The 23178-nt window shown below is 44.5% G+C and overlaps 1 protein-coding gene across 1 annotated transcript in view; it reads left to right on the top strand.

Moving 5' to 3' along the window:
• LOC106598235 (collagen alpha-4(IV) chain) overlaps window positions 1-23178 on the top strand; it is a 75628-nt gene that overhangs the window by 39653 nt on the left and 12797 nt on the right. Inside the window, exons 23-36 of the mRNA XM_014189290.2 lie at window positions 745-905; window positions 3062-3134; window positions 3817-3923; window positions 4345-4528; window positions 4708-4776; window positions 6648-6755; window positions 8675-8893; window positions 10897-11055; window positions 13010-13177; window positions 19528-19677; window positions 19994-20101; window positions 20923-21104; window positions 21452-21515; window positions 22403-22477. Of these exons, the coding sequence (XP_014044765.2) occupies window positions 745-905; window positions 3062-3134; window positions 3817-3923; window positions 4345-4528; window positions 4708-4776; window positions 6648-6755; window positions 8675-8893; window positions 10897-11055; window positions 13010-13177; window positions 19528-19677; window positions 19994-20101; window positions 20923-21104; window positions 21452-21515; window positions 22403-22477 (1827 nt within the window). The remainder of the gene's footprint in view (window positions 1-744; window positions 906-3061; window positions 3135-3816; window positions 3924-4344; window positions 4529-4707; window positions 4777-6647; window positions 6756-8674; window positions 8894-10896; window positions 11056-13009; window positions 13178-19527; window positions 19678-19993; window positions 20102-20922; window positions 21105-21451; window positions 21516-22402; window positions 22478-23178) is intronic.

The raw sequence follows: 23178 nt of genomic DNA, 5'->3' as shown, positions 1-23178 counted from the left end.
CTAACCCGGCGACACTGGGCCAATTGTGAGCCACCCTATGAGACTCCCAATCACGGCCGGTTGTGATACAGCCTGGAATCGAACCAGGGTCTGTAGTGATGCCTCTAGCACTGAGATGCAGTACCTTAGACCGCTGTGCCACTTGGGACCTGTTGGTTGTGTGCACTGTGTTTCTTCCGAGTGTTTGTGTGTGTTTGTATGTGTGTGTTTATATGTATGTGTGTGTGTGCGTCCGTGCATGTCTGTCTACGAACGTCTACATGTGATTACACTAACCATGTCTGTCTACATGTGATTACACTAACCATGTCTGTCTACATGTGATTACACTAACCATGTCTGTCTACGAACGTCTACATGTGATTACACTAACCATGTCTGTCTACGTGTGATTACACTAACCATGTCTGTCTACGTGTGATTACACTAACCATGTCTGTCTACGTGTGATTACACTAACCATGTCTGTCTACGTGTGATTACACTAACCATGTCTGTCTACGTGTGATTACACTAACCATGTCTGTCTACGTGTGATTACACTAACCATGTCTGTCTCACGTGTGATTACACTAACCATGTCTGTCTACGTGTGATTACACTAACCATGTCTGTCTACGTGTGATTACACTAACCATGTCTGTCTACGTGTGATTACACTAACCATGTCTGTCTACGTGTGATTACACTAACCATGTCTGTCTACGTGTGATTACACTAACCATGTCTGCGTCTGTCCTTCAGGCTACAACGGTGAGTGTGAGTGTACGTACGAGAATGGTCACAGAGGGATCCCAGGTCCTCCGGGCCCCCGCGGACCCCTAGGGTATGACGGGCTGCCAGGGCACAGCGGAGAGAAAGGTGACCATGGATATAACGGGGACCCTGGCTCACAAGGATCCCACGTAAGGCTAACCCATATTGTAGAACATAGAAACTAATGATAAACCCTTTTATAAAACGTATTGCGAAGTGTAATGGCGAATCCCTATGAGACACCACTGTAACAGGTTGAGAGTAGTTAATGTCGTGTCCACAGAATCGGCTTTCCAAACGTAGATATATCTTTGGGTGATGTTCCTATTTGTTGCATATGAAACAATACATAGTTCCAATACAGAATATTCCAATATGCAGAGGAGAAATCTATGATTCCTGTGGGATGGTATGAACTCTATGCTCTATCACCTGTGCTAACCCTTCCTGATCACCTGTGCTACCCCTTCCTGGTCACCTGTGCTAACCCTTCCTGATCACCTGTGCTAACCCTTCCTGATCACCTGTGCTACCCCTTCCTGGTCACCTGTGCTAACCCTTCCTGATCACCTGTGCTAACCCTTCCTGGTCACCTGTGCTAACCCTTCCAGGTCACCCGTGCTAACCCTTCCAGGTCACCCGTGCTAACCCTTCCTGGTCACCCGTGCTAACCCTTCCAGGTCACCCGTGCTAACCCTTCCAGGTCACCCGTGCTAACCCTTCCAGGTCACCCGTGCTAACCCTTCCAGGTCACCCGTGCTAACCCTTCCTGGTCACCCGTGCTAACCCTTCCTGGTCACCCGTGCTAACCCTTCCTGGTCACCCGTGCTAACCCTTCCTGGTCACCCGTGCTAACCCTTCCTGGTCACCCGTGCTAACCCTTCCAGGTCACCCGTGCTAACCCTTCCAGGTCACCTGTGCTACCTATATGCCTGTGACCCAAATGAGTGCCGCTAGTGTACAAAACAAGATTAAACATCCCTAGACAGATGACTTATACACAACACGATAAAAGACACATAATCAAGCCAAAGTGTAACCCAGACGTCTCATGCACAAAGTGTAACCCAGACGTCTCATGCACAAAGTGTAACCCAGACGTCTCATGCACAAAGTGTAACCCAGACGTCTCATGCACAAAGTGTAACCCAGACGTCTCATGCACAAAGTGTAACCCAGACGTCTCATGCACAAAGTGTAACCCAGACGTCTCATGCACAAGGTGTAACCCAGACGTCTCATGCACAAAGTGTAACCCAGACGTCTCATGCACAAGGTGTAACCCAGACGTCTCATGCACAAAGTGTAACCCAGACGTCTCATGCACAAGGTGTAACCCAGACGTCTCATGCACAAGGTGTAACCCAGACGTCTCATGCACATGCTGTGGTGGTTTTGCATTGTACGGTTGAGTTGAATATTCATGATCTTTAAAGGTGTAATCTGTAACTTTCAATTCCAGTCAAAATCTCCCCCTGCACTTGTTTGTAAACTGAGCGTGTGGTTCTTGGTGAATGGAATCGTTTGATATTTGTGAAGATAAAATTAACATATTTCACTTTTAAGTTGTATGTATGAGATGTTGTCTGGATTGTAGGGCAACCCAGGCAGGTTACAGTGATGCTGTCTGGACTGTAGGGCAACCCAGGCAGGTTACAGTGATGTTGTCTGGACTGTAGGGCAACCCAGGCAGGTTACAGTGATGTTGTCTGGACTGTAGGGCAACCCAGGCAGGTTACAGTGATGTTGTCTGGACTGTAGGGCAACCCAGGCAGGTTACAGTGATGTTGTCTGGACTGTAGGGCAACCCAGGCAGGTTACAGTGATGTTGTCTGGACTGTAGGGCAACCCAGGCAGGTTACAGTGATGTTGTCTGGACTGTAGGGCAACCCAGGCAGGTTACAGTGATGTTGTCTGGACTGTAGGGCAACCCAGGCAGGTTACAGTGATGTTGTCTGGACTGTAGGGCAACCCAGGCAGGTTACAGTGATGTTGTCTGGACTGTAGGGCAACCCAGGCAGGTTACAGTGATGTTGTCTGGACTGTAGGGCAACCCAGGCAGGTTACAGTGATGTGGTCTGGACTGTAGGGCAACCCAGGCAGGTTACAGTGATGTTGTCTGGACTGTAGGGCAACCCAGGCAGGTTACAGTGATGTGGTCTGGACTGTAGGGCAACCCAGGCAGGTTACAGTGATGTTGTCTGGACTGTAGGGCAACCCAGGCAGGTTACAGTGATGTTGTCTGGACTGTAGGGCAACCCAGGCAGGTTACAGTGATGTTGTCTGGACATGCTTCCCCCTGTAGGGAAACCCAGGCAGGCCTGGTTACAATGGAGTGAAGGGACAAAAGGGAGAGTCCTATGTGATCAACTATAAAGGTGAGTGGAAGATGTGATCCAGATTAGAATGGGCAACGTAAGAGAATCTCTTACGCCTCGATCAGACCATCAGCGTCATTGCGTTTTGGTACACCAGAAGTACATTCATTTCCAATGGAATGCTGCGTTTACCTTTCATCATTGCATTGTAGAGGCAGTTGCAGTGCGTTCTGGTTGGTGCATACCTTGGATTTATCCAAGTATGCATCAAACTGTATGTGTAGACTTTACAGAAAGGTTGGCAGAAGGTGAGGTTGCCAGAAGGTGAATGTTGAACCTTACTTACACACACATAACCAGTAAACATGTTGGATTAGATAATGATGGAAGTCTGACTGCAGAATTTATTAAGCAGCAATGACGCTGTCGATCTGATCGAGTCGTTACGAGTCTCTACAAAGCACCACACAATATATACCACTGACAGGACAGTGAGTTATTTAGTATGTGTATGTGATCCCTTTGGGAATTGAACCCGTACCTTTTCCAACTGAGCCACAGAGGAAAACACATGTCAGTGCTGTATATTTTAACCCACGCTGGTTTGAAATGACGTTTGTCAAATTACAAGAAATGTAAAATGCACTTTAAATGACCCCTCAACCCTCTTCATAACATTGCCTTTAGCATTTTGGTGTAATACATAGACATAACTTGTTGTTTTGGACATTTTAATTGACAGGTGCGAAGGGTGACCCTGGCTTCAATGGCCCCAACGGACCATTTGGGGCCACCGGTCGGCCAGGATCCGATGGCTTCCCTGGCCCTGTGGGAGACCCCGGACCCCCGGTGGGTTAGTCTGTCAGAGGAACATTATTCCTCCCAGGGTCATTTTGATTTGAAATGTGGGGGGACTTTACGATAATTTCCTACATTTCTACACTATAATATTGGGGTAACAGTCAATTCCCACTGGGCACAGACGTCAATTGAACGTCTATTCCGCGTTGGTTCAATGTAATTTCATTGAAATGACGTGGAAACAACGTTGATTCAACCAGTGTGTTCCCAGCGGTTTAGTGCATCTGCAGTCTGTCTGTGTTGTCAGTGTACGATTTCAGCTCCGGGCTTACACTAAGTATAGATCTAGGATGAGCTTGCCCTCCCCAAGTCCCAACCTGAATCATTAGTGGGGAAACACAAAACTGACCTTAGATCAGCCTGTAGGGGCAACTTCGCCCTCTTCATGTCATGCCTTGCCATCCGTCAGGGTGACGGTTACGGGGGCTCGGTAGGTGACAAAGGCTACCCAGGGCCCCGTGGTCCTGAAGGCCCCCCAGGCAGACCGGGCCCCCCAGGCCCTGGTGCTCCAGGCCGTCATGGCCACCAAGGGCCCCCAGGGGACGCGGGCCTCCCAGGTCTCCCTGGACAAACTGGACAACCTGGACCTCGAGGTAGGACCGATAGAGAGTGAAACGCCTGAATGAAAATCACCTCAGTGGTAATGGTCTTAGGTTAACATTGTCATTTAATATTTACTGAACAAAATGGAATCTATCTAATTAATCATGCCAAATCAAGTTCAGCTCAAATCTGTTTTACTGAAGGGAAACCTTTTTCTTTGTATCACCAGGCGAGGTTCTGCCCTGTGGCCCTTACAACCCTGGCCTACCTGGCTTAAAGGGTCTACTTGGGCCCCCAGGTGAGCAACTACAGTTGAAGTCGGAAGTTTACGTACACTTAGGTTGGAGTCATTAAAACCCGGAAAGTATTCAGACCCAGGCTTTTTCCACATTTTGATACGCTACAGCCTTATTCTAAAATTGTTTACAGACAGATCATTTCACTTTTAGTTCACTGTATCACAATTCCAGTGGGTCAGAAGTTTACATACACTAAGTTCACTGTGCCTTTAAACAGCTTGGAAAATTCCAGAAAATGATGGATTTAGAAGCTTCTGATATGCTAATTGACATCATTTGAGTCAATTGGAGGTGTACCTGTGGATGTATTTCAAGGCCTACCTTCAAACTCAGTGCCTCTTTGCTTGACATCATGGGAAAATCAAAAGAAATCAGCCAAGACCTCAGAAAAAAAATTGTAGACCTCCACAAGTCTGGTTCATCCTTGGGAGCAATTTCCAAACGCCTGAAGGTACCATATTCATCTGTACAAACAATAGTACGCAAGTATAAACACCATGGCACCACACAGCCGTCATACCGCTCAGGAAGGAGACTCGTTCTGTCTCCTAGAGATTAACGTACTATGGTGTGAAAAGTGCAAATCAATCCCAGAACAACAGCAAAGGACCTTGTGAAAATGCTGGAGGAAACCGGTACAAAAGTATCTATATCCACAGTAAAACAAGTCCTATATCGACATAACCTGAAAGGCCACTCAGCAAGGAAGAAGCCACTGCTCCAAAACCGGCACAAAAAGCCAGACTATGGTTTGCAACTGCACATGGGGACAAAGATCGTACTTTTTGGAGAAATGTCCTCTGGTCTGATGAAACAAAAATAGAGCTACTTGGCCATAATGACCATCGTTATGTTTGGAGGAAAAAGGGGGATGCTTGCAAGCCGAAGAACACCATCCCAACCGTGAAGCATGGGGGTGGCAGCATCATGTTGTGGGGGTGCTTAGCTGCAGGTGGGACTGGTGCACTTCACAAAATAGATGGCATCATAAGGCAGGAAAATTATGTGAATATATTGAAGCAACATCTCAAGACATCAGTCAGGAAGTTAAAGCTTGGTTGCAAATGGGTCTTCAAAATGGACAATGACCCCAAGCATACTTCCAAATTTGTGGCAAAATAGCTTAAGGACAAAGAAGTCAAGGTATTGGAGTGGCCATCACAAAGCCCTGACCTCATCCTATAGAACATTTGTGGGCAGAACTGACAAAGCGTGTGCGAGCAAGGAGGCCTACAAACCTGACTCAGTAACATCAGCTCTGTCAGGAGGAATGGGCCAAAATTCACCCAATTATTGTGGGAAGCTTGTGGAAGGCTACCTGAAACGTTTGACCCAAGTTAAACAATTAAAGGCAATGCTACCAAATACTAATTGAGTGTATGTACACTTCTGACCCACTGGGAATGTGATGAAAGAAATGAAAGCTGAAATAAATAATTCTCTCTACTATTCTGACATTTCACATTCTTAAAATAAACTGGTGATCCAAACTGATCCTAACAGGGAATTTTTACTAGGATTAAATGTCAGGAATTGTGAAAAACTGAGTTTAAATGTATTTGGCTAAGGTGTATATAAACTTCCAACTTCAACTGTACATACGGACACTGTTAAAGATTGTGTGTGTGTTTTTAGACTTTCTTAGCATGCTTTGGGAGTCTGAAATATGAGTAATAGGTGATAGATTGATTTCCAGTGGTGATAGATTGATTGACAGGGGATATATTGATTGACTGTGGTGATAAATTGATTGACAGGGGATAGATTGATTGACAGTGTTGATAGATTGATTGACAGGGGATAGATTGATTGATAGGGGATATATTGATTGCCACTGACTGATCAACCTGTTCTGATGGACCCTCCCCAGGGAATCCTGGGCCACCAGGACCACTTGGTTTCCCAGGTCCCACAGGTTCCCTTGGACCTCAAGGCATGAGAGGAGATGACGGGACAGATGGAGGAACTGGACCACCAGGTAATGACTGTTTGTAAGGGATTATCACAAAGGTGTTAATCATTTGTACATGGGGCCTCCTGAGTGGTGCAGTGGTCTAAGGCACTGCATCTCAGTGCTAGCTGTGCCACTAGAGATTCTGGTTCGAATCCAGGCTCTGCCGCCGTGACCAGGAGACCCATGGGGCGGCACACAATTGGCCCAGCGATGTTATCCATTCCAAATGAATGACATTGCATTCTGGGTTTATTTTGTAAATGAGCTTTTATGTGGTTAATAGACAGAGTTTAGTTGGATGGGTGGTTGGGTGTGTTTGTTGGTCAGTGGGTTAATTTGTTAGGCAGACAAGTGATAAGGCTCAAGTAAAATCAAACCAGCGTTGCATTCTATCTTTATGAAATGGATTGGACCTGGCTAGATTCCGCTATACATCCAGTAGAGAGCAGTGCTACTCCTACCTCAGCAGTGCTACTCCTACCTCAGCAGTGCTACTCCTACCTCAGCAGTGCTACTCCTACCTCAGCAGTGCTACTCCAGTAAAACTCCTACCTCAGCAGTGCTACTCCAGTAAAACTCCTACCTCAGCAGTGCTACTCCAGTAAAACTCCTACCTCAGCAGTGCTACTCCAGTAAAACCCTTCCTCAGCAGTGCTACTCCAGTAAAACTCCTACCTCAGCAGTGCTACTCCAGTAAAACTCCTACCTCAGCAGTGCTACTCCAGTAAAACTCCTACCTCAGCAGTGCTACTCCAGTAAAACTCCTTCCTCGGCAGTGCTACTCCTACCTCAGCAGTGCTACTCCAGTAAAACTCCTTCCTCAGCAGTGCTACTCCAGTAAAACTCCTTCCTCAGCAGTGCTACTCCAGTAAAACTCCTTCCTCAGCAGTGCTACTCCAGTAAAACTCCTACCTCAGCAGTGCTACTCCAGTAAAACTCCTACCTCAGCAGTGCTAAACCAGTAAAACTCCTTCCTCAGCAGTGCTACTCCAGTAAAACTCCTTCCTCAGCAGTGCTACTCCAGTAAAACTCCTTCCTCAGCAGTGCTACTCCAGTAAAACTCCTACCTCAGCGGTGCTACTCCAGTAAAACTCCTTCCTCAGCAGTGCTACTCCAGTAAAACTCCTACCTCAGCAGTGCTACTCCAGTAAAACTCCTACCTCAGCAGTGCTACTCCAGTAAAACTCCTACCTCAGCAGTGCTACTCCAGTAAAACTCCTACCTCAGCAGTACTACTCCAGTAAAACTCCTTCCTCAGCAGTGCTACTCCAGTAAAACTCCTACCTCAGCAGTGCTACTCCAGTAAAACTCCTACCTCAGCAGTGCTACTCCAGTAAAACTCCTCCCGGCAGTGCTACTCCACCTCAGCAGTGCTACTCCAGTAAAACTCCTACCTCAGCAGTGCTACTCCAGTAAAACTCCTTCCTCAGCAGTGCTACTCCAGTAAAACTCCTACCTCAGCAGTGCTACTCCAGTAAAACTCCTACCTCAGCAGTGCTACTCCAGTAAAACTCCTACCTCAGCAGTGCTACTCCAGTAAAACTCCTACCTCAGCAGTACTACTCCAGTAAAACTCCTTCCTCAGCAGTGCTACTCCTGTAAAACTCCTACCTCAGCAGTGATACTCCAGTAAAACTCCTACCTCAGCAGTGCTAATCCAGTAAAACTCCTACCTCAGCAGTGCTACTACAGTAAAACTCCTACCTCAGCGGTGCTACTCCAGCCGATACAGAAAAGAGACACAAAACTTAACCGTGGTCATTCCTCAGGCCTGTAATATTTACACAGTAAATAGATATCATCTTAAAATTAAGACGGGTTATAACTGAATAACTGAAGGGACTGGTTGGGGAGTTAGTGTTTGTAGTTAGTGTTTGTAGTTAGTGTGAGTCGTTATTGTGAGTAGTTAGATGGTTCATGTCTGGATCCCTCTTCCCAAACAGGACAACAAGGATGTGTTGGAGATGATGGTGACCCTGGTCAACCTGGAATCAACCTGGACGGACCACCAGGACTCCCTGGACCACCAGGCTCTCCAGGCTGGCCGGGACCTCCAGGAGACACCTTCAACACCGGACCTGGTCCCATTGGTCCACCTGGACTACCTGGGTTACTGGGACCCAAGGGAGATCCTGGTTTGCCAGGCATCCCTGGGCCTCCAGGTGCATCTAACTCACTGTTAATACACACACACACACAATATGTCACTGTCATAACATCTAGTAGTCAACACAGTGAAAGAGAGACCATTATAGAGCAGTAGGCATTGGAAGAACATTGCATTGGCCCACCAGACATTGTTACTGTATATGTACAGTACCAGTCAAAAGTTTGGACACACCTACTCATCATTCCAGGGTTTTTCTTTATTTTTACTATTTTCTACATTGTAGAATAATAGTGAAGACATCAACACTATGAAATAACACATATGGAATCATGTAGTAAGCAAAAAAGTATTAAACAAATCAAAATATATTTTATATTTGAGATTCTTCAAAGTAGCCACCCTTTGCCTTGATGACAGGTTTGCACGCTCTTGGCATTCTCTCAACCAGCTTCACCTGGAATGCTTTTCCACAAGTCTTAAAGGAGTTCCCACATATGTTGAGTACTTGTTGGCTGCTTTTCCTTCGCTCTGCGGTCCAACTCATCCCAAACCATCTCAATTGGGTGTTGAGGTCGGGTAATTGTGGAGGCCAGGTCATCTGATGCAGCACTTCATAACTCTCCTTCTTGGTCAAATAGCCCTTACACAGGCTGGAGGTGTGTTTTGGGTCATTGTCCTGTTGAAAAACAAATGATAGTCCCACTAAATGCAAACCAGATGGGATGGCGTATTGATGCAGAATGCTGTGATGCCTTGAATTCTAAATAAATCACTGACAGTGTCACCAGAAAAGCACCCTAACACCATCACACCTCCTCCTCCATGCTTCACAGTGGGAACCACACATGCGGAGATCATCTGTTCACCTACTCTGCGTCTCATAAAGACACGTCAGTTGGAACCAAAAATTTGAAATTTGGGCTCATCTAACCAAAGGACAGATTTCCACCTGTCTTTTATTTTTTTTCTTACCATTATTTTACCAGGTAAGTTGACTGAGAACACGTTCTCATTTACAGCAACGACCTGGGGAATAGTTATAGAGGAGAGGATGGGGATGAATGAGCCAATTGTAAGCTGGGGATGATTAGGTGACCATGATGGTATGAGGGACAGCTTGGCCAGGACCTCCACAACCAATGTCCATTGGTTGTGTTTCCTGGCCCAAGAAAGTCTCTTCTTCTTATTGATGTCCTTTAGTAGTAGTTTCTTAGCAGCAATTTTACCATGAAGGCCTGATTCATGTAGTCTCCTCTGAACAGTTGATGTTGAGATGTGTCTGTTACTTGAACTCTGTGAAGCATTTATTTGGGCTGCTATTTCTGAGGCTGGTAACTCTAATGAACTTATCCTCTGCAGCAGAGGTAACTCTGGGTCTTCCTTTCCTGTGGCGGTTCTCATGTGAGACAGTTTCATCATAGCGCTTGATGGTTTTTGCAACTGCACTTGAAGAAACGTTCAAAGTTCTTGAAATGTTCCGGATTGACTGACCTTCATGTCTTAAAGTAATGATGGACTGTCGTTTCCTATTGCTTATTTGAGCTGTTCTTGCCATAATATGGACTTGGTCTTTTACCAAATATGGCTATCTTCTGTATACCACCCCTAACTTGTCACAACACAACTGATTGGCTCAAATGCATTAAGAAGGAAAGACATTCCACAAATTAACTTTTAACAAGGCACACCAGTTAATTGAAATGCATTCCAGGTGACTACCTCGTGAAGCTAGTTGAGAGAATGTCAAGAGTGCAAAGCTGTCATCAAGGCAAAGGGTGGCTACTTTGAAGAATCTCAAATATCAAATATATTTTTTGTTTAGCACTTTTTTTGGTTACTACATGATTCCATATGTGTTATTTCATAGTTTTGATGTCTTCACTATTATTCTACAATGTAGAAAATAAAACCCTTAAAGCTAGACTACGGAAGGAGTAGGTGCGTCCAAACTTTTGACTGGTACTGTATTTTGAATGCTTTACAATCTTTCATTGTTCTTGGTGACTCTAAGATGGGCCTCATTGCATCTCTAACCATATGGTGATTTCATAACAGGGGGACTAGGCCCGTGCGGAGGTGTGGGTTACAAGGGGTCAAAAGGAGACACTGGGGACCCAGGACCGAGCGGTCCCCCAGGGCCAATAGAATGTAGAGAGAAAGGAGCTGTTGGCCCACCGGGAGCCTCAGGACCACCAGGAGTCAGGGGCCCATCGGGTGAGGATCTGAAATAGCCACCACATGGTACAGTTCTTTTCATGTTTGATCTGTTGACACACTGCTAAAACCAGGGCCCATATTTGGAATCTATCCCCAGAGCATGTCATCTTTCCATGGTCATTTTAACAGTCACACTTTAAAGGAACTATAAATTATAAAAGATTAATATGGCATCGATAAGGTATTCATAAGCACTACAATGAGGGAAAAAAGTATTTGATCCCCTGCTGATTTTGTACATTTTCCCACTGACAAAGAAATGATCATTCATAATTTTAATGGTAGGTTTATTTGAACAGTGAGAGACAGAATAACAACAAAAAAATCCAGAAAAACGCATGTCAAAAATGTTATAAAATGATTTGCATTTTAATGAGGGAACTAAGTATTTGACCCCTCTGCAAAACATGACTTAGTACTTGGTGGCAAAACCCTTGTTGGCAATCACAGAGGTCAGACGTTTCTTGTAGTTGGCCACCAGGTTTGCACACATCTCAGGAGGGATTTTGTCCCTCTCCTCTTTGCAGATCTTCTCCAAGTCATTAAGGTTTCGAGGCTGACGTTTAGCAACTCGAACCTTCAGCTCCCTCCACAGATTTTCTATGGGATTAAGGTCTGGAGACTGGCTAAGCCACTCCAGGACCTTAATGTGCTTCTTCTTGAGCCACTCCTTTGTTGCCTTGGCCGTGTGTTTTGGGTCATTGTCATGCTGGAATACCCATCCACGACCCATTTTCAATACCCTGGCTGAGGGAAGGAGGTTCTCACCCAAGATTTGACGGTACATGGCCCCGTCCATCGTCCCTTTGATGCGGTGAAGTTGTCCTGTCCCTTTAGCAGAAAAACACCACCAAAGCATAATGTTTCCACCTCCATGTTTGATGGTGGAGATGGTGTTCTTGGGGTCATAGGCAGCATTCCTCCTCCTCCAAACACGGCGAGTTGAGTTGATGCCAAAGATCTCCATTTTGTTCTCATCTGACCACAACACTTTCACCAGTTGTCCTCTGAATCATTCAGATGTTCATTGGCAAACTTCAGACAGGCATGTATATGTGCTTTCTTGAGCAGGGGGACCTTGCGGGCGCTGCAGGATTTCAGTCCTTCACGGTGTAGTGTGTTACCAATTGTTTTCTTGGTCACTATGGTCCCAGCTGCCTTGAGATCATTGACAAGATCCTCCCGTGTAGTTCAGGGCTGATTCCTCACCGTTCTCATGATCATTGCAACCCCACGAGGTGAGATCTTGCATGGAACCCCAGGCCAAGGGAGATTGACAGTACTTTTGTATTTCTTCCATTTGCGAATAATCGCACCAACTGTTGTCACCTTCTCACCAAGCTGCTTGGCGATGGTCTTGTAGCCCATTCCAGCCTTGTGTAGGTCTACAATCTCATCCCTGACAACCTTGGAGAGCTCTTTGGTCTTGGCCATGGTGGAGAGTTTGGAATCTGATTGATTGATTGCTTCTGTGGACAGGTGTCTTTTATACAGGTAACAAACTGAGATTAGGAGCACTCCCTTTAAGAGTGTGCTCCTAATCTCAGCTCGTTACCTGTATAAAAGACACCTGGGAGCCAGAAATCTTTCTGATTGAGAGGGGGTCAAATACTTATTTCCCTCATTAAAATGCAAATCAATTTATAACATTTTTGACATGTGTTTTTCTGGATTTTTTTGTTGTTATTCTGTCTCTCACTGTTCAAATAAACCTACCATTAAAATTATAGACTGATCATTTCTTTGTCAGTGGGCAAACGTACAAAATTAGCAGGGGATCAAATACGTTTTTTCCCTCACTGTATATCTGTGTACACACACTGTACATAAATATAAAATACTCACTGCGCAGAGTTTCCCACTGTATAATATGCTCTGAACAGTCCTCCACCTCACACTTAGTTAAAAAGACATGTACTACTTTCAGTCATTTAGTGATGTGTCTTGTTAGGTTTCCGTGGTGATAAAGGACGTAAGGGTGCGATGGGTCCTGCTGGACGTGGAGTGAAGGGACCAGCAGGGATCCCCGGGCTTCCAGGTCCCCCGGGCCCCGTTGGTGCCAAGGGTTTCAGTGGGTCACCAGGTGACCCGGGCTTCCCTGGTGTAACAGGGACCAAAGGTGAGCCAGATCCCAATATTATTAAAATCAATATTATTATCAATTATTATTATTATTATTATTATTATTATCAATATTATTAATATCAATATTATTATCAAATATTATTATCAATATTATTATTACAATTTTTATCACTATTAATTATAATTTTGATGATGATTGTTATTATTATCATCTGAACATACCACAGCAACAGGCAATGTCGAATAATATTCTGGTTACTTTTACTATTGTATTACATATTTAATAAACAGAAGCTATTTTTGTTTCCAGCTTGTCTCAGCACACACACAAGCAAATCCACCCGGTTGACTAAAATACAGTGCCTTCGGAAAGTATTCAGACCCACTGGCTTTTTCCACATTTTGATACGCTACAGCCTTATTCTAAAATTGATTAAATCGTTTTTTTCCTCATCAATCTACACACAATACCCCATAATTACAAAGCAAAACAGATGGGTTTTTTTGTTGTTGCTAATTTATAAAATAAAATAAAACTTAAATATTACATTTACATATAGTTGAAGTCGGAAGTTTACATACACTTAGGTTGGAGTCATTAAAACTTGTTTTTCAACCATTCCACAAATTTGTTGTTAACAAACTATAGTTTTGGCAAGTCAGTTAGGACATCTACTTTTTGCATGACACAAGTAATTTTTCCAACAATTGTTTACAGACAGATTATTTCACTTATAATTCACCGTATCACAATTCCAGTGGGTCAGAAGTTTACATACACTAAGTTGACTGTGCCTTTAAACAGCTTGGAAAATTCCAGAAAAGGATGTCATGGCTTTAGAAGCTTCTGATGGGCTAATTGACATCATTTGAGTCAATTGGAGGTGTACCTGTGGATGTATTTCAAGGCCTACCTTCAAACTCAGTGCCTCTTTGCTTGACATCATGGGAAAATCAAAAGAAATCAGCCAAGACCTCAGAAAAAAATTGTAGACCTCCACAAGTCTGGTTGATCCTTGGAAGCAATTTCCAAACGCCTGAAGGTACCACGTTCATCTGTACAAACAATAGTACGCAAGTATAAACACCATGGGACCACGCAGCTGTCATACCGCTCAGGAAGGAGATGTGTTCTGTCGCTAGAGAGATGTACTTTGGTGCGAAAAGTGCAAATCAATCCCAGAACAACAGCACAGGACCTTGTGAAGATGCTGGAGGAAACAGGTACAAAAGTATCTATATCCACAGTAAAACAAGTCTTATATCGACATAACCTGAAAGGCCGCTCAGCAAGAAAGAAGCCACTGCTCCAAAACCGCCATAAAAAAGCCAGACTATGGTTTGCAACTGCACATGGGGACAAAGATCATTATTTTTGGAGAAATGTCCTCTGGTCTGATGAAACAAAAATAGAACTCTTTGGCCATACTGACCATCGTTATGTTTGAAGGAAACGGGGAGGCTTGCAAGCCAAAGAACACCATCCCAACCGTGAAGCACGGGGATGGCAGCATCATGTTGTGGGGGTGCTTTGCTGCAGGAGGAACTGGTGCACTTCACAAAATAGATGGCATCATGAGGTTGGAAAATTATGTGGATATATTGAAGCAACATCTCAAGACATCAGTCAGGAAGTTAAAGCTTGGTCGCAAATGGGTCTTCCAAATGGACAATGACCCCAAGCATACTTCCAAAGTTATGGTTTAAGGACCACAAAGTCAAGGTTTTGGAGTGGCCATCACAAAGCCCTGACCTCATCCTATAGAACATTTGTGGGCAGAACTGAAAAAACGTGTGGGAGCAAGGAGGCCTACAAACCTGACTCAGTTACACCAGCTCTGTCAGGAGGAATGGGCCAAAATTCACCTAACATATTGTGGGAAGCTTGTGGAAGGCTACCCGAAACATTTGACCCAAGTTGAACAATTTAAAGGCATTGCTACCAAATACACTAAATTAGTATGTAAACTTCTGAACCACTGGGAATGTGATGAAAGAAATTAAAGCTGAAATAAATAATTCTCTCTACTGTTATTCTGTCATTTCACATTCTTAAAATAAAGTGGTGATCCTAACTGACCTAAGTCAGGGAATTTTTACTAGGATTAAATGTCAGGAATTGTGAATAGTTAAAATGTATTTGACTAATGTGTATGTAAACTTCCGACTTCAACTGTACAGTCGTGGCCAAAAGTTTTGAGAATGATGCAAAAATACATTTTCACAAAGTTTGCTGCTTCAGTGTCTTTAGATATTGTCAGATGTTACTATGAAATACTGACATATAATTACAACCGTTTCATAAGTGTCAAAGGCTTTTATTGACAATTACATGAAGTTGATGCAAAGAGTCAATATTTGCAGTGTTGACCCTTCCTTTTCAAGACCTCTGCAATCCACCCTGGCATGCTGTCAATTAACTTCTGGGCCACATCCTGACTGATGGCAGCCTATTCTTGCATAATCAATGCTTGGAGTTTGTCAGAATTTGTGGGTATTTGTTTGTCCACCCGCCTCTTGAGGACTGACCACAAGTTCTCAATGGGATTAAGGTCTGGGGAGTTTCCTGGCCATGGACCCAAAATATCGATGTTTTGTTCCCCGAGCCACATAGTTATCACTTTTTCCTTATGGCAAGGTGCTCCATCATGCTGGAAAAGGCATTGTTCGTCACCAAACTGTTCCTGGGTGGTTGGGAGAAGTTGATCTCGGAGGATGTGTTAGTACCATTCTTTATTCATGGCTGTGTTTTTAGGCAAAATTGTGAGTGAGCCCACTCCCTTGGCTGAGAAGCAACCCCACACATGAATGGTCTCATGATGCTTTACTGTTGGCATGACACAGGACTGATGGTAGCGCTCACCTTGTCTTCTCCAGACAAGATTTTTTCCGGATGCTCCAACCAATCAGAAAGGGGATTCATCAGAGAAAATGACTTTACCCCAGTCCTCAGCAGTCCAATCCCTGTACCTTTTGCTGAATATCAGTCTGTCCCTGATGTTTTTCCTGGAGAGAAGTGGCTTCTTTGCTGACCTTCTTGACACCAGGCCATCCTCCAAAAGTCTTCACCTCACTGTGTGTGCAAATGCACTCACACCTGCCTGCTGCCATTCCTGAGCAAGCTCTGTACTGGTGGTGCCCTGATCCTGCAGCTGAATCAACATTAGGAGACGGTCCTGGCGCTTGCTGGACTTTCTTGGGCACCCTGAAGCCTTCTTCACAACAATTGAACCACTCTCCTTGAAGTTCTTGATGATCTGATAAATGGTTGATTTAGGTGCAATCTTACTGGCAGCAATATCCTTGCCTGTGAAGCCCTTTTTGTGCAAAGCAATGATGACGGCACGTGTTTCCTTGCAGGTAACCATGATTGACAGAGGAAGAACAATGATTCCAAGCACCACCCTCCTTTTGAAGCTTCCAGTCTGTAATTCGAACTCAATCAGCATGACAGAGTGATCTCCAGCCTTGTCCTCGTCAACACTCACACCTGTGTTAACAAGAGAATCACTGACATGATGTCAGCTGGTCCTTTTGTGGCAGGGCTGAAATGCAGTGGAAATGCTTTTTGGGGATTCAGTTCATTTGCATGGCAAAGAGGGACTTTGCTATTAATTGCAATTCATCTGATCACTCTTCATAACATTCTGGAGTATATGCAAATTGCCATCATACAAACTGAGGCAGCAGACTTTGTGAAAATTAATATTTGTGTCATTCTCAACTTTTGACCACGACTGTAGTATTCAGACCCTTTACTCAGTACTTTGTTGAAGTACCTTTGGCAGTGATTACAGCCTTGATTCTTCTTAGGTATGATGCTACATCTGTATTTCTCCCATTCTTCTCTGCAGATCATCTCAAGCTCTGTTAGGTTGGATGAAGAGCATTGCTGCACAGCTATTTTCAGGTCGGGCTCTGGCTGGGCCACTCAAGGACATTCAGAGACTTGTCCCGAAGCCATTCCTGCGTTGTCCTGGCTGTGTCCTTAGGGTCGTTGTCGTATTGGAAGATGAACCTTCGCCCCATCTTTCCCTCGATCCTGACTAGTCTCCCAGTCACTGCAGCTGAAACACATCCCCAAAGCATGATGCTGCCACCACCATGCTTCGCTGTAGGGATATCCTCAAGATGTGACGCTTGGCATTCAGGCCAAAGAGTTCAATCTTGGTTTCATCAGACCAGATAATGTTTCTCATGGTCTGAGAGTCTTTAGGTGCCTTTTGGCAAACTCCAAGCGGGCTATCATATGCCTTTTACTGAAGAGTGGCTTCCGTCTGGCCACTCTACCATAAAGGCCTGATTGGTGGAGTGCTGCAGAGATGGTTGTCCTTCTGGAAGGTTCTCCCATGTCCACAGAGGAACTCCAGAGCTCTGTCAGAGTGACCATCGGGTTCTTGGTCACCTCCCTGACCAAGGCCCTTCTCCCCCGATTACTCAGTTTGACCGGACGGCCAGCTCTAGGAAGGGTCTTGGTGGTTCCAAACTTCTTCCATTTAAGAATGATGGCCCATGTGTTCTTGGCAGTGGTGGAAAAAGTACCCTATTTTCATACTTGAGTAAAATAAAAGATACCTTAAATGACTCAAGTAAAAGTGAAAGTCACCAATTAAAATACTACTTGAGTAAAAGTCTAAAAGTATTTGGTTTTAAATATACTTAAGTATCAAAAATAAATGTAATTGCTAAAATGTACTTAAGTATCAAAAGTTTAAGTATAAATAATTTCACTTTCATTATATTAAGCAAACCAAACCAAATTTACAGATAGCCAGGTGCACACTCCAACACTCAGACATCATTTACAAATGAAGCATGTTTGTTTAGTGAGTCTACCAGATCAAAGGAAGTAGGGATGACCAGGTTGTTCTCTGTTTAGTGAGTCAACTAGATCAGAGGCAGTAGGGATGACCGGCGATGTTCTCTTGATGTGTGTGAATTGGACCATTTTCCTATCCTGCTAAGCATTCAAAATGTAACAAGTACTTTTGGGTGTCAGGGAAAATGTATGGAGTAAAAAGTACATTATTTTCTTTAAGAATGTACTGAAGTAAAAGTTGTCAAAAATATAAATAGTAAAGTACAGATACCCCCCCCAAAATACTTAAATAATACTTTAAAGTATGTTTACTTAGGTACTTTACACCACTGGTTCTTGGGGTCCTTCAATGCGGCAGAATGTTTTTCGTACCCTTCCCCAGATCTGTGCCTCGACACAATCCTGTCTCGGAGCCCTATGGACAATTCCTTCGACCTCATGGCTTGGTTTTTGCTCTGACATGCACATTCAACTGTGGAACCTTATATACACATGTGTGCCTTTCCAAATCATGTCACATCAATTGAATTTACCGCAGGTGGACTCCAATGAAGTAGTACAAACATCTCAAAGATGATCAATGGAAACAGGATGCACCTGAGCTCAACTTCGAGTCTCATAGCAAAGGGTCTGAATTCTTATGTAAATAAGGTATTTGTTTTTTAATTTTAATACATTTGCCCAAATTTCGAACAACCTTTTTTCGCTTTTTCATTATGGGGTAGTGTGATGTCATTCTGGGGTATTGTGATGTCATTATGGGGTATTGTGTATAGATTGCTCAGGCTTTGTATTTATTTAATCAATTTTAGAATAAGGCTGTAACGTAAACAAAATGTGGAAAAAGTCAAGGGGTCTGAATACTTTCCGAAGGCACTGTAGTGTTATGACATTTACGTGTGTCACGACTTCCGCCGAAGTCGGACCCTCTCCTTGTTCGGGTGGCGTTCGGCGGTCGACGTCACCGGCCTTCTAGCCATCGCCGATCCACTTTTCATTTTCCATTTGTTTTGTCTTTGTTTTCTACATACCTGGTTTCACTTCCCCAATTACTTGTTCATTATTTAACCCTCTGTTCCCCCATGGTTTTTCTGAGTGATTGTTTGTATGTATATGGTCCGTTATTGTGGGCTAGTTTATTGTGTTGTATTTATTGATTCCTTGAGTAAATTACGTTCCTTACTCATATCTGCTGTCCTGCTCCTGACTCCTCCACACCAGCTACACACAGGCCGATTAGAACGTGATTCTCTGTTCGCACAACGATTTCATTTGAATTGGGATAAGGATATATACATATGGATGCCATGTTTTGGGTATCGCCTGCCTCAAAATAGACAGCCTGCAAAATAGACGTCCACAACCCTGGTAACCCATTTTGAGTACAAAATATACCAGGACCGTGTTCATTAGGCACCAATAAGAAACACAAATTGTTGTTTTTCCATTGCAAAATGTTTTAAAACATTTTCATGTGGTGCCCTAATGAACATGACCCAGCCAATGGACTATCTTTATTATTATTATCCTATGACAACTATTCCCAATGATGCCATCTTTCCCAGGGCCCAGGGGATATCCTGGTAGAAATGGATCGGCTGTTCCTGGTACACCGGGTCGGCCTGGAAACCCAGGATCCCGCGGGAGGCAAGGGGAGAGGGGTTTTACAGGACGTGACGGTCAGGATGGAGACCAGGGGTACAAAGGAGCCAAAGGTACAAAGTGAATATACTGTACATTATAGTGTATGCACTTTGCAGCATCCATAGAATAAAATAGATACACAGTATTGTGTTTATCTATTGTTTACAGAATCCTATCGCTCTTCATGACTATGTGCATGATTTCACTTTACACAACATTACGTTTTCAGTGTGCTGTCCCTCATCGTAGACTGTTTCTGCATAGAACGCCATATCACACGTTATCGTTGCAGTCACAGTATTGTATATGTTGTACTTATATGTACACATAGTATAGTATATTATATTGTTCAGTATGTTATATGTTGACAGTGTAGAATGTCCCCAGGTCATAGAGGTCCTCCCGGAAGTCCTGGACCAGTAGGAGTCATAACCATTAAAGGACAGAAGGGCTCTGAAGGACCACCAGGAGAGGACGGCTTCACTGGACCCAGAGGTGAGAGAAACACAACAATACCCCCTCCGCACACTCTTAGAAAAAAAGGTGTTATCTAGAACCCGAAAGGGTTCTCTGGCTGTCCCCATAGGAAAACCCTTCTGTAGAACTCATTTTGGTTCCATGTGAAACCCTTTCTTACACAGAGGGTTCTATATGGAAAATAAAAGAGTTGGGACAGCCAAAGAACCTTTTTGGAACCCTTTGTTCTGAGAGCAGGGTTGGCACCATGACTTTATGCAACACATCAAAAATGTGTTAAAACAGATAAGGGCTGCTTTGGTAATAGATGTAAAAATACTTCAAACTAAAATAAGAGGATGCAGGTGGTAGACGGTGGGACTGTATTTTAGCAGGTGGTAGACGGTGGGACTGTATTTTAGCAGGTGGTAGACGGTGGGACCGTATTTTAGCAGGTGGTAGACGGTGAGACTGTATTTTAGCAGGTGGTAGACGGTGGGACTGTATTTTAGCAGGTGGTAGACGGTGGGACTGTATTTTAGCAGGTGGTAGACGGTGGGACTGTATTTTAGCAGGTGCTAGATGGTGGGACTGTATTTTAGCAGGTGGTAGACGGTGGGACTGTATTTTAGCAGGTGGTAGACGGTGAGACTGTATTTTAGCAGGTGGTAGACGGTGAGACTGTATTTTAGCAGGTGGTAGACGGTGGGACTGTATTTTAGCAGGTGGTAGACGGTGGGACTGTATTTTAGCAGGTGGTAGACGGTGAGAATGTATTTTAGCAGGTGGTAGATGGTGAGACTGTATTATTGATTCTCTGATAATACATGGATAAACAATGCACTGTTCTTTCTTCTCAGGTTCCAAGGGTCCAAGTGGGTCACCAGGTAAACCAGGGAAGAATGGACAGGATGGTTCCCCTGGATATGAGAAAGGGCTCCCAGGACAACCTGGCAGACCTGGTCCCCCCGGACACCCCGGACCTCGAGGACCTAAAGGCTTGAGTGGTATAGTGGGTTTCCCTGGACCAGTCGGTGATAAGGTACTTCATTACTGATACTCATCACTACATCTTAGATGTTCTTTGTTTACTTCATTCAACTACTAAAACTTTGGTAAAAAGTGCTATTATGAATGTTTTCCAGACAAATGAATGCTACTCAAGATTGATAAATGAGGTGCAGTATGTCTGTACTGTATTTAAATTGAGAATATATTCCTTCCCAAGTAAGTGGTCTTGGAAGTAATGTAAGACAGATGTCTTTGTTAAGACACAGGATGTTTATGTGTGAGTATCTTGGTGTTTTATGGTGTTACTGTGTGTTGCTATGCCAGTGGGTGTTACTGTATGTTGCTATGCCAGTGACTGTTGGTTTGTCACCCTTGCAGGGGGACCCTGGACACACGGGACCTCCTGGGAACCCAGGCCTTCCAGGAATGACAGGCTTACCGGGTGAGTAGAGAGACAACAGAAAGTACACACAAACATGATAAGGATAAGGGGATCTTAAAGGGACAGGGAGAGAGGAAGGAGAGCTTAAAGGGGCAGGGAGAGAGAAGGGGAGGTCATAAAGGGACAGGAAGAGAGGAAGGGGAGATCATAAAGGGACAGGAGGAGAAGAAGGGGAGGTCATAAAAGGACAGGGGGTGAGGAAGGGGAGGTCATAAAGGGACAGGAAGAGAGGAAGGGGAGGTCATAAAGGGACAGGAGGAGAGGAAGGGGAGGTCATAAAAGGACAGGGGGTGAGGAAGGGGAGGTCATAAAGGGACAGGAAGAGAGGAAGGGGAGGTCATAAAGGGACAGGAGGAGAGGAAGGGGAGGTCATAAAGGGACAGGGGGAGAGGAAGGGGAAGGGGAGGTCATAAAGGGACAGGAGGAGAGGAAGTGGAGCTTAAAGGGACAGGAAGAAGGGGAGGTCATAAAGGAACAGGGGGAGAGGAAGGGAAGGTCATAAAGGGACAGGGGGAGAGGAAGGGGAGGTCATAAAGGGACAGGGGGAGAGGAAGGGGAGGTCATAAAGGGACAGGGGAGGAGGAAGGGGAGGTCATAAAGGGACAGGAGGAGAGGAAGGGGAGGTCATAAAGGGACAGGGGGAGAGGAAGGGGAGGTCATAAAGGGACAGGGGGAGAGGAAGGGGAGGTCATAAAGGGACGGGGGAGAGGAAGGGGAGGTCATATAGGGACAGGAGGAGAGGAAGGGGAGGTCATAAAGGGACAGGAGGAGAGGATTCCAAAACGTGGGTTATCATCAGAGTGAAAGTGCTGTAATTACGACTGATATCTTCTCTGTATCCTGCCCTCATGAGCAACTGAAACTCAAACCCTGACCCTATTCTGCAGGTGACCCAGGAGACTCCATAGGACAACCAGGACTACCTGGACCACCGGGTCCTCCAGGAGAAAGCAGAACCTTAGGTGATCACAATACAACGTCTACTTACAGCTCTACACTCCTCTTGGTTAGAGCCAGAGTATCTGGGGCACTACATTTGGACACATTTCCAACTGAGTGAACAATCACAAACAACGCTATTACACTTTTGAGATGATGACAACAGGAAACAGGATGTTTAGGACTCCCAGACCTACCAGACAAAAAAGTAACTAAATAAATACTCACTTCCAATGGGGATTGTGGCCCGTACAGTTTAGAAGTCACATCAGTACACTCTTAGAAAAACGATGCTATCTAGAACCTAAAAGGCTTATTCGACTGTCCCCATAGGACAACCCTTTGAAAAACTATTTTTGGTTCTATGTAGAACCCTTTCCATGTAGGACCAAAAAGTGTTCTCCCTGGAACCAAAAAGGGTTCTCCTATGGGGACAGCGGAAGAACCCTTTTGGAACCCTTTTTTTCTAAGAGTGCAGCATGACAGAATTGTGTGCTATGTATGTATCATGACCATATCTCTCCTGTCTATTCATTTGTGTTTATGTTCTCCCATGATCCTGGTACTGCTCTTGTCCAGAGTGTGATGCCGAGTCATTAGAATAGGATTAACTTCAGGTCACATGATATTCAGAGATATTAACTGAATATGCTATGGCTAGCTTGCCATACTTTACCTGCAAAGAGAGGATAGCTGCAAAATGGCTTATGCTCAGGTGAGGTCC

This window comes from Salmo salar, chromosome ssa03, assembly GCF_905237065.1.
Source record: "Salmo salar chromosome ssa03, Ssal_v3.1, whole genome shotgun sequence".
NCBI classification, from domain to species: Eukaryota; Metazoa; Chordata; class Actinopteri; order Salmoniformes; family Salmonidae; genus Salmo; species Salmo salar.
The sequence above is the reverse complement of the archived record's forward strand: the minus strand, read 5'-3'. Positions and strand labels throughout refer to the sequence as shown.